General features: G+C 33.0%; 1 protein-coding gene across 1 annotated transcript in view; it reads right to left on the bottom strand.

Moving 5' to 3' along the window:
- Nucleotides 1–12,901, bottom strand: part of LOC106466021 (calcium-binding mitochondrial carrier protein Aralar1-like) — a 60,001-nt gene that overhangs the window by 17,657 nt on the left and 29,443 nt on the right. Inside the window, exons 11-15 of the mRNA XM_013926268.2 lie at nucleotides 12,208–12,416; nucleotides 10,422–10,502; nucleotides 8,311–8,454; nucleotides 7,730–7,868; nucleotides 807–965 (exon numbers count right to left, since the gene is read on the bottom strand). Of these exons, the coding sequence (XP_013781722.1) occupies nucleotides 807–965; nucleotides 7,730–7,868; nucleotides 8,311–8,454; nucleotides 10,422–10,502; nucleotides 12,208–12,416 (732 nt within the window). The remainder of the gene's footprint in view (nucleotides 1–806; nucleotides 966–7,729; nucleotides 7,869–8,310; nucleotides 8,455–10,421; nucleotides 10,503–12,207; nucleotides 12,417–12,901) is intronic.

The raw sequence follows: 12,901 nt of genomic DNA, 5'->3' as shown, positions 1-12,901 counted from the left end.
ATTGTTGGAAAGGATTCAGAGGAGTGCAAAGAGAATGGTGCCTTGGATAGGGAGGGGGGATTGTTATATGAGGACAGGTTAAACTGAAACTTTTCTCTTGAAAAAAATAAGAGTTAGAGGGGATCTGATTGATGTGTTTAAGATTGTTAAGGGAATTGATAGTGTTGATGCATCATTTTTTTCATAGTTAATGGTGAGAATGGTAGAACTAGGAAACACAAAAAGAAATTTTGGCAGGGTAGGAGTCATCTTCAGCTAAGACTTTTTTATTTTTCTAACATGGTGGTTGTCCTTTGGAAGGGGTTATCTTTGGATGTTGTGGAGGCAGTCAATTTAAGTGAGTTTAAGAGAAATCTTAATAAGTGTATGAATGATAAGGGCTGGCTTTGATTTTTTTTAAAAATAGTTTTAGTTTAGTTTAGAGAATGGGATAGCCTAGATGAACTAACAAGTCCCTTGTTGTCCCTACACATTATGTTATCACTATATCTCCCCTCGCTCAAACTTTTTCAGTCACAGGAATAAAGGTTAAACTACTTATTTCTTAAAATCAGTTTGTGCCCATCACTGAAAATAAAAAACAGTACTGTAAAATGTCTATACAAGCATACAGCTAGTTAGAAAAAGCCAATATTAATTCATTAAATATCTCTACTTATTGACCAAATCAATTTCTTTTATAACTTTCATTACTTGATGTAGCTTCTTATAACTTAAGATCATAATATAAATAGCTGACATTACAGGTGTCTGATGTCTTAAAATTTTATTTTATAATGTTTGCTTTGCATAAATTATCAGTTAACCTGGACCACCCTTGAAGAATGCTGCTAATCCTTCTTCCCTTATTATCTTCCCAAAGGCATCTATCACACCACTGTAAGTAGTTTGGCCTTGCCTAGCTTGAACCTGTAGTCTAGTCTTGATAACATCTGCAGGGGTAACTAGGTAAGCAGCTGGTACACCTAAAAAATAAGAGGATATTTATTAGAAAGAGCAGGATTATATAGATAGATGGATATGAACGGAAAACACTAATTATAAATAACAGGTTTACAACTGTCACACTGCACAATTTAATTATTTTGTTTGTTTGTTTTGGATTTTCGCACAAAGCTACACGAGGGCCATTTGCGCTAGCCGTCCCTAATTTAGCAGTGTAAGACTAGAGGGAAGGCAGCTAGTCATCACCACCCACCGCCAACTCTTGGGCTACTCTTTTACCAACGAATAGTGGGATTGACCGTCACATTATAACGCCCTCACGGCTGAAAGGGCAAGCATGTTTGGTGTAGCGGGGATTCGAACCCGCGACCCGCAGATTGCAAGTCGAGCGCCTTAACCACCTGGCCATGCGGGGCCACTGAATTTTAATTATTTAAAACAAATGAAAATGACAATTATATTATTAAACTTTTTTAACACTTTAAAAATTCACACACACACACACACACACAGATCTGTGTGCTACGTAGTGAAATTAACTATTATAATCAAGTAGTTTTCAGACTGAAAAGTTATTTGTGACCATCAAAAAAAAATACAAGAATTTAGAACTGTATTGTTAACTACATGATAAAATTCTATTTACAAATAAGCTCTTGATTTAATCTGCAACACAGAATAGTTTTAATGCACTTATTTCAGAAGTAGTTTGCTTAATAACATTGTCAATAGGCAAAAAAAAAGTCACCAAGAACTGAATAAAATAAATTATTTGTGCAATTAAAAGTAAGGATTGTCCTTCTACAACATTGTTCAGCTTGATCTTGTTGCAAGTATGTCAGGTACTTATATTATAACTGCATATGTAGTAAGTTAAATATATAGGTGTGTTAGGCTGAGGATTCTTCAACAGTAGGTGTCTCTGCCTTTTTGTGATAAATTTGATAATAACAGAACAGCATGCACTCCACTTGTTTTTAAAATAATATATATATATATATTTATCAAACTAACTAAACATATGTACAGAAATCCCTTACACTACAGAGATCATAGGTATATCATAAACACTACATAGTTTTCTTCTTGTCAAAAGTCTGCTTAGGCCAACTCAATTGCTTTAGAATTCAGTTGACAAGCCAAACAATTTTTCTCTATTTCTTATCGCTATAGTGTCCATGTATAGTTCACTTATGTTACTGCAGTTGTATCCTGAACTTCCAATAATTGTCTGTTCTTCGTACCTCCAGTAATTGTCTGTCTTTTGTTGAAGTCCACTTAGGTGGGTTCAATTACTTTAGAACACCCATTGACAAGACAATTTATTCTCCTTATCTCTTTCAAAATTGTTAATCTTACTCTAATATATCAACCATTAGGCCTTTCACTCCCATGACAGTTAACTTTGCATTTTATAACTTTTTTCTCTCACCAAACTTCTCTTTCACATGAATTTACTTTTATCCTCTCTCTTTGTTTCTGCTCGTCTGGTCTAGCTATTTATACATCTTTCACTTAGGCCTTCTAGAAATCTATATATACTTGACATCAATGAATCATAAACACAATGTACAATTCTTACCGAGTTACATAACCAAACTTGTCATAACTATCACCTTTAAAATAATTGCTTTTAACTCTCTTGTTATGAAAAAACTATACAATCATGAAATAATCACTTACAAATATAACTATAAAAAGGAGTTGTAATATGACAGAAGAAAGAAATAATAATGTTATTAAAATTAGGTGTCAGTTTGGGAAATAAAAAATGCTCTAATTTTATTACAGAAATTAGGTGCTTCTAGTTATTCATTTCCAGATTTATAGTTTTAGTTTAAATTAAAAATTAATGTTATCAGGATAGATGTGAAACTTCAGGAAATTCTTTTACACATGAAAGTTGTTCACAAACTAATTTTGGGATTTAAAACTGAAACAATTGGACAGAGTTGTATTGTGTTCATCATTATCCTAGTATATTAACACTATAAAATATTTACATGTTATATGAGATTAATTTGAAAATAACTTTTCCCCATGGAAACATTAATCAAATGTAATCCAAAGCTTAATGTTATTGAGACAGAGTTCTATATGCTGGATGAATAAAAATTAAAAAATTATATCTTCTCCAATGATAAATCCAATCAAACACAAATAAACAAGAACATAAACTGTGCATACATCTATTAAAATATGAACTCACTATTTAAAAATTTCTTCCAATAGATGTTAAAACACCAATTAAATATATATTATTTTTTTTTTAGTCAAAGCAAAATGTGAGAGAATATTTTCTAGTTACATCTAAAGAAGTTTGAGGTTGCTCCTAATGCTTCAAGAACCTGCCTGATAAGCTGACAAACATCTAAAACTCACATTATTTTAATTCTGATGCAATTCTTCATGATAATTACAATAACTTAATTATTGAAAATGCATAATTATGATGAGTTTGAGAATGTAGCCTGATAGGTACTTACCTCCTATCACCAGACTAGCTATTATCGTTTAGTGCTGCCCTATTTATGCAAACGTTTTCTTTAGGTATGTCACAACCCTTCCGCTTCCCTATATTGGAATTGCTATATTCCAACATGTCTCTCATGCAAATCATCATGTGTCACCTCCTAACCAATAGGAGCATGATATGTTCACGTGATGCATGTGATTCCCTCTACACACCTCTACCAAACTATCACCTCGAAGTTTGGCAGAAGATATCAGCACTGGAGAAAAGTGGTGAGGAAAGGTGGGAAGTGTGAGTGGAGGGAAGTGCCTATCGGAAATACATTTTCAGTATAGGAAAATTATAACTTCCGATACAGTACCTACCTCCTCTCACAAGATTAGCTACAATCCCATATGAGAAGGAGGAGGTACCGGTGCGAGGGGATGAAAGTACCCCTCAAAAGCATCCAAAGGATACCCCTGAAAATGAGAGATACAGATCTGAAGATGGGAACTGCACCATTTCTGAGCCAGAAGCCTATCTGGATCAGGTCGAGGGTAAAGATGGGAAATAGGTGAAAAGAAGGAACCACCCTAACAAGCTGCCGAGGTCTTCGAGAGAAAGGAACAATCTGGATAAAGGAGAAGAAGGGTAGGGTGATAAAGGGTACATGAAATGTCAATGTTAAACAAATTGGACCATTGATGTCCACAGGCTAAGAGAAGAATGAAACATGTTTAAGGGAAAGATGAAACAAGGTGCACAAGGAAAGTGGTTCAAACAGAGGTAAAGTAAGAGAATGGAGGACCACATTAACATCCTAATCCAGAAGGGGAGATCGTCTGGGAGGGAACATATCCGGAAGGAAAGCATGAGCATGGGAAATAAAAACTCTGTGGTATTGGGAAAAACAGATCATCTCGTAGGGAAAAAGGAAGGGAAATGGGGTTTAAAAAAGGATCCCCAGCAAGGTTCCACCAATTGTGAAGCACCCATTGAAGGGATCTCATATGGGCATGACCAAGGGGGACCAGTGATGTCATTGATGACCATTTCCCCAAAGGTAACAGAACCTCATAAGCAGTAAGTGATGAAACCAAGAGGGCGTGGCAAATAAACAAGTTTATAGAATGAAATCGGACAGTAGAAGACTGGGCCCAATTGATACGAGTATCAAAAAAGACACCCAAAAGTATGAGATATTGAGGATGTCTGAGGAAGAACTTCTCCAGTTTGATTAACCAGGCCACTTGAGCAGCCACTAAAGGGAGGTACTGAGTATGGCTGGCCGACTCTGGTTTGGAATGAGCCAGAAGAAACGAGTTGTCCATGTATGAGAGAAACTCAAAGCCGGAGCATAAAGATATCGAGAAATGTTCAGACTGCCTGACAGAAGACACAAGGGACCAAAGCAAACCCAATTGTTAGTGCACCAGATTGATAAACCACCCTAAGATGGTAAAACCAAAGTAAGGATGAGACCAAGGTGATATATGTATATGGAGATAAACCTTGGCGAGATCCATTGTGGTCATCCATAAACCCAGAGAAAATGCCTACATCCGGGTAAAAAAAGACTCCATGGTAAACAAAGGCAGATGAATGAACTGTTGAGGTGAGATAAATCTATGACCAGCTTCCAGTCCCCATATTTTGTGGGAACAACAAAAGTTGGGAATAATAACATGTTGGAGGATGTAGAACAGGTTCAATGACTGCTGAGATAGCAATGCCCGAACTACTACCAACAGATGCTGACAGGTTACAGGATTCCGAGAAGGAGGGAAGGAATCCTGGATGGTGGAGAAAGGAAAGAGATCATGAATCCTTGTAACAAAAACTGAAGAACTCATTCATCTTTGACAAAGGAACCCCAGCGATAAAAAATCTGCAAGCCAAGCTCCCATCAGACCAAAACCCACTGACTATTTGCCAGTACTGGTAGCAACTTGAGGTGTGTCATTGAAAAACAAAAATGAAGAGAAGAGTCATCCCGAGGAGAAGTAATAGGTAAGGGTTCGAAAGGGGAAGGATGGGAAACAATAATAGGAGGAATATGGAGCTCTGTTTGAAATGAAAGTGCAACAATATTGGTAAGGGAAGATTGTTGTTGGAATGATGCCACCCATGATTCTATTGTTTCTGGGATCATGTCAAAAATATATTGTTGCAGAAATGAAGCCATATGTAAATCCTGAAACTAAGTCGATGGATCTGAGCCAAACCAGCAACATAACCTAAAGGGTCCCAACAACAGAGAAACCACGTATGCTAAGCCAGAGCTGTTGGCCAATGTAATGTTTGACCTTCCAGTGGATAAATGCGGAAAATCCCCCATCGGGTCGCCTGAGGCTTGAGAAATAACGCAAATCACTGGTGTGACTCCCAAAGTGGGAATAAGATTTTGGGAATTCATTATGAATAAGAGTTTTCCAAATTCGAGCAGCAAAGAAGAATAATGCGATGGGAGCTAATTGATAAAATTTGTTTAATTGAAGAAATAGTCATAATGAAAACTAAATAAATTAAAGAAAACCACTTTGTGAGGAAACTTAAGCAGAACATGAATCTTTAAACACACAAAAAGCATGTTTGAACACAAGCACTGCCAAATGAGAAATGATAGTTTGGTAGAAGAGTGTAGAGGGTATATACATGAGGGCTATCTGCACTAGTATCCATAATTTAGCAGTGAAAAGGCTAGAGGGAAGGTAGCTAGTCATCACCACTCACCAGCAACTCTTGGGCCACTCTTTTACCAACAAATAGTGGGATTGACAATCACATTATAATGCCCCTACGGCTGAAAGGGTGAGCATGTTTGGTGGGGTGGGGATTTGAATGCGCGACCCTCAGATTGCAAGTCAAGCATCCTAAGCACCTGGCCATGCTGGTCTGAGCGTAGAGGGAGTCACATGCATCATGTGAGCAAATCATGATGACTTGCATGAGAGCCGTGTTGGAATATAGCAATTCCAATAGGGAGGAGCAGAAGACTTCAAGCATGTGTAAAGAAAAAGTTCGCATATAGAGGGCAACACTGAACGAGAATAGCTAAGTACTGGATAAGAAGTATTTAGTATACTTTTCGTCAAACATTTAAATGCACATAAGAAGAAAGAGATGAGGAAGTTATGCTTGTGGAGATTATCACCAAAAAAGTTACTAATAATTACAAATTTGTTTTTATTTACCTTGCATATTATTTTGTTTGGCTAATAGCACCTAGATTTTTAAAGGACATGAAGCTCATTCATAGAATTTTGAGTCTAAACTAACTGGCTATTATATCAAGAATCATTTACAAATGGAAGAACATTGAAAATTACCATTTAAATAATTAAAAACAGACATGAAATAAAGAAAGTGTATTTTGTACATTTTAGGGATTTTTATGTTTTGTAACTTTTTTTACAAAAAAACACTAAAGAAAATTAAACTTTGTATGGCATTGAATAAATATTTTTGTAGCAATTGAATCTACAGATTTTAAATGTGTGCATGTGTATGTGGTCGATCATATTTTTCAACTGAAACCTTCAAAGTAAATTACATACAGGTCAAAGAAATTTCAACAAATTAGCAAAATATTTAGACTCTCCCTCAAAATATAAGCCTTTAGATCTTATAAATGTTTTCAAAGTTTTGAACTTTTATGTAAAGGAAATATACAGTATCAGAATGTAATTCAATAATAATTAAATACAGTTTACTTTCACATCATGTAAAACACCTGAAAAGATTTAATCTGGTAGTCACAAACCAGTATTTTATGGGTAAATAGCAAATGCCATACAATACTTTAAGTTTATAACAATACTAAACATATCTTACTCTTACAGAAACAATATGCAGATAAATATATATATAAAAGTTACACAAAAAATGTTTTTTTGCTAAAATTTTTCAAAATTACAGAGTTGAAGCAAACAAAAACAATACAAAATTACAAATAATTTTCTATACAGACTGTCATAAATTATATAAAAATATCTGTATACTTACACACACACATATGTACATTGCAGGTGGATAGAAATAGTAATAGAACCATTATATGATAGTTTTACTGCTATTATTTTATTTATCTTGAACTTATCTAATTAGAAATTTTTATATTAAAGTCAGGCTAATAGATACTATTTACACCCAGAACCACTCAAAAGGCACTTTTCTAGATGAGTATGTAATGCAAGGTTTTGTTAACAAGTCAAAGTTGAATTTTCTTTGATTAACCACTTTTTACCATTCCATACGATCAGTAACATATGCTTTTTTGAGAAATACGGTAACCCAGCAAATAAATGAAGATTAAAGATAAAATAATACCTGCTATAAAAGCAGATGCTAAAAGAGACAAAGGTCCATTATGTCCACTCTCATCTGCCATGGCCAATTTGGTATGAGCATACACAGGGAAATAGATGGCTGAGAAAGGAATATCCCTTAGGAAGCATGCTCTGGATCCCTATACAAAAAGAAAAAAAAAAAAAACTAACAAAAACTTTTACTTTTTACCAATTTGTATTGTCATAAAATTACAAAAAAGTACTATATTTATCTCAAAATAAAAAAGTTGAGTTGAAATAGATAAAAAAGTAACTACATAGAATTTGTTTTCTTAACTTGACATTTTAAGGAAAGAAAAACTTATTTAGAGAAGAAGAAATGAAAAGAAATTTAAGATATATATATATATATATATATTCTAGTGTTGTTGCTTCCAATATGTTTACTTTTGCACACATCCTCAAAAAATAAGCATATGATATTGAAAATACTTTTCTTACTAATTACTTTCAGAACTTTAATTTTCATTCAATAAGTAAATCACTTACAGCACAGTAAACACATTTTACATCATAACTGTAAAAACTATCAATAAAGATATGATTCACTGATCAAAATACCTTATAAAGTCCTCTTAGTCCTAGTTCTCTGATAACTCCCCAGGCACGAACTTTAGAACCTACAGCAGCCAACTCCCCTGCCACCTGCAGTCGAATTTTCACTATTTCTAATGGGTTCGTAAACATTACTTGAGAACCACCTGCCTATGATAAAAAGAGAACATTAGAGATATTTAATTTTTTCATTACCACATTGAATCCTGTAAAATAGTCCATTAAATAGTTTTATCTTTTTCGATGCCACATTTATTGATAAACAACTCTCCGATTGCAAGATTGTTTTTAAAATAGAATACAAAAACAAAAAGACATATTTCAAAATTTCTTTGCTTAAAAATTGAAACTGGTAAATTCTGAAAAGTTTGAAGTGGAAAAATTGTGCAAATTTCTATTCTTCTCCAAATAATTGATTATTAATTTCCTACCCATTACATATTCACTTTTATAAACAAGAATATCACAAATAAATTCACAAATGCCACCAGGGCAGTTAGGGACACAAAGGGGATAGACCATTAGAAAATATATTAAAATACACAGTTGTATAAAACTTCGGAACAAATAAAATTCATTAAAAACATTTTTTTATTTCCATGCAGAATCATCAAAGTTTTGGAAATGTTTCTTCACTCAAAACCATATTAAATCACAAGTACTACATCATTTACAAACTTTCCAAATAACACACATTTATACATACAAGTCAAGCAAGAATAAAATATTGCCACTTGTTTTTGCAATTCATTTTAATTAAAATAGAGGACTTGTGCATAAATGCAAATCATGTTCTGTTTCTTTGTTTAAACAAAAAACAGCACAATGGTTATCTGTGCCAAGGTTACAACATAGACTGAACACCAATTTCAGTGTTATAAGCTCTCAAGTTACAATGTTCTACTGTAGGTTAACCGTATCCAGATTGGCAAGCACCTTTCACATGTCAAATGCACACCTGTATATCAAATTCATAATTTATGTAGAACTAGTAGTTTTAACAATATTTCTACAACTTCTAATCTATAAATATTTTTATATTGATGTTTCATCATACAGTAATATTTTACTGTTGTTCACATAGAAAAAAGTTCAAAGTTTTATTTCTATACTTATATTTTTTTGTAGAATTTTTCTGCCCATGAAAGCATAGTTTTGTATTTGTCAAGATACTGTACTCTCTTGAGAATAATTAACCATGTCTGGTTTATCTTGTGATTTTCTTTCACTTTCACTGGTTTTAGTACTAAAGCCGTTTGTTTACACCCTTTATGATGTCACAGCATTTGACCTGAACAACTACTCTACTAAAATAAATGAAGCTTAGCTTTGACACTACCTACAGACAAAGTTTAAATACCATTGGATAGAGCAGATTATACACAATTTCAATTTAGAATAAATAGTGGTGTGAGCAGTAATTTTTAGATTAAATACCTGCAAGAATGAATAAAGGAATTTAATGGAATACTCATAGGAATAAACCACAGATATAGGACTTTGTTTATAGTTTCTTTAGATGCTCCTTTTGCGATGAAACCTTTTGAAGTAAAATCATATATTTTTTAAAACTACAAAAAATTTTTTTCTCTGATGTCATTTTGAAATGTCTACCACTAACTTTTGTCAGTTTTTCTGTGTTTCTCACAGTTTATAGCCAGAAGGATGACTAATGGAATTGGCAAAATAAAATACTAAAAGAAATATGTTAAGAAATAAATATAAATCAAGTTGAAACTAACTGGATATATAAAATGAATTTTCTAATCAACAGAAATTGGAATTGTCAGTCATTAGATAGTAGTTATGTTTTTCAAAACAGTCTCACAACAAAATTTGAGGATTTCACAACCTAAAAAAATGATAGAAAGAACGTATTAAATAATTTCAGTTGTTTAAAACTCGAACTAGATACTATTTCATACTTCTTGAGGTGTCATGAAATTTGGTTAATTATTTCAACTGTGAAAAAGGAAAAAAGAAAACGAAAGAATATCAATGACACCCCTACTTTTTGTTTACATATGTCACTGTACTGAGCTTGCTTCTAAGCAAACAGTTCTAAACTACTAAAGAATGTTAATTCCTAAGAATTCAATCATTTCAAAAACACTTACACAAGCACCAGCTAGGATCTCACCCCACAGTGGGATGTTTCCAGATTCAGTCATAATCTTGTCTCGTACAAGGTCATTTACCTAATAATTATTAACAAATGCAAATAAAAAAATACATTGAAAGAAACTATGAATGAAGAATTATGTTAAAACTTAGAATTTCTACAAAAAAAAATAATAACTGGACAATTAAGAAACAAAAGGGAAACATTTAAAAAAGAACCTCAATAAAATAAGTAGGAAAGTATACAATACTGTGTAATCTATAATAAAGTTAAGGACCACCAAGTTAATATGGAAACAACTTTAGACACTTTCACGTGTCCTCTTCAGTACAACTTCTGTTTGTGAAATACACACAAACACACACGCTGCTTATTTTGTAGGAGAAGTTCTATATGAAATCTTATATATTAAACCAACCAGAAATCTTCCAAAATAATATATAAGACTAGAAATTATGTCACAAGAAGAACTGTGAAAAACTCACTAATCCAAAGATTGCCAAACTTTAACAACTGTGAAGGTCACTTCAATTGAAATCCTTTCTCATGTCTTATGCCCTGAAGCAACTTGGAACTTCCTCTAAAATAAGCAGTGTATTTTTCATTCTAAATTAATAGTTGGACTGAAGAGGACACGTGAAAGCATCGTAACTTGTTACTCCCTAATAGTGGACCTTTATTTTATAGATACAAGGTTTTTAAAACATTACCATTTAAATCAGCCGAGTTAAAATGACTCACTTTATAGTGTCTCAGAAAAACATTTATAGTAGACAATACATTAAATTTCATTAAGAAAAAATTAAGTATATTGTTTCCATTTGAATGAGACACAATTTCTTTTCTAATTTTTAATAAGTTGACGTACATAAATTTGCATGTTTAAGAAAATTTTTATGTAAATCTATGCAAACAATTCTGAGCCCCAAAACAACATGATACACATATGGGGAGAAAAACTGACAAATACAAAAAATTTAAAAGTAGATACTTGCTGTGAACATCCATTTACATATATGTGCAAACTTTCAATATATTTCATAGAATCAATATTAAGTATCTCCAAACCTCTTGATTCCCTCATTTCTGAGGCCCCCAAACTCTTTCAACATTTTTTTTTCTTCATTTATGTGCAGTGGGGTCAAAAGTCTACATGCAAAATGTCAATTCCTTTTGTCAAAAACTGTGAGAAAGAGTTCAAAAATCAATAAGCATAGATATATAGGTAAAACTGCAAAATAGAATACAGACATATCTACACACACACACACATGCATTCATGCTACCATGCATTATTCATGGCATGCTAAAAAGATACTTCTAGTTCCACTCAAGCCTTTGTAACTTATTCTATTCATTAGGTTTGAGCCTATCATAATGGTCTAACTATTATTATAATGATAAAACCAATACAGATCCAAACACTATTAAAACAAAATTTTGAAGCTAAAGTAGTTTAGTTATGAGAGAAAACAGGTAATTCACAAATTCAAAATTGTACACATTTCACACTGAGTCTCATAACCTTTGATCTCTATCTAACAACCAAACTTTTACGAAATAAAGTTGAAAATAATCTTTTTAGAAATACTGCATTCATAAGAAAGTCATAGTTTGTTTTTCTTCAAGCCAGCAAATTTCAACTATTAGCTGCTAGGCAATGAGTACGTTTACTATATTATTTGCATATCATTTATCAGCATATCTAGAAGCTCAGACAACAAATGCACACCACATAAAAAAAAATATATAAAGTATGCTGAGAAAGAAGATACTCTCACTGTTAATTTGATAGCCTTCTCAGGACAAACTCCAACTAGTTGTGGAAGAAGTCCACGATAAAGGCCCATGAAACCTTCATGTCGAATAACTTTTGATGCACAATCAAAACTGTTTTGATACATCAGCTCACCAATGTAAGAGCCTGTCCTCTGATTCTGCATCCGGGTTTTCACAAGATCAATAGGATAGACCATAGTAGCTCCAGCCGCTGAAAATACACAGCAATGGTAGGAAGTGTATTCAGTTTGTTTCAGAAATTCAAAAGGGTTATTTGTACTAGCCATCTCTAATTTTGAACTGATAGACTAGAGAGAAGGCAGCTACACAATAGCTCCCACTGCCAACTTTTAGGCTACTCTAATTGACTAGTGAGAGTTGGACTTCACTTTAATAATATACCCATGACTAAAAAATATGGAGTACATAGTTGTAGCAATGGAAGAGAATATTATACCCTCAGATTGACAGTCTGGTACAATAAACACTAGGCCACACCCAACCAACTGATATAAAATATAAATGGAAAAGTTACTATATATATATATATAGATTTCAACTTAAAAACTTATTGCTATATATATATATATATATATATATATATATATATATATATACTACTACAACCAAACCCGTAACGTACGTATAATAGTAGTATAACTAACACACTACTAACTAAACTAACGACCACCTAAC

This window comes from Limulus polyphemus, unplaced genomic scaffold (assembly GCF_000517525.1).
Source record: "Limulus polyphemus unplaced genomic scaffold, Limulus_polyphemus-2.1.2 Scaffold2124, whole genome shotgun sequence".
Taxonomy (NCBI): Eukaryota; Metazoa; Arthropoda; class Merostomata; order Xiphosura; family Limulidae; genus Limulus; species Limulus polyphemus.
Note: the sequence above shows the minus strand (reverse complement) of the source record. Positions and strands in the feature narration are given on the sequence as shown.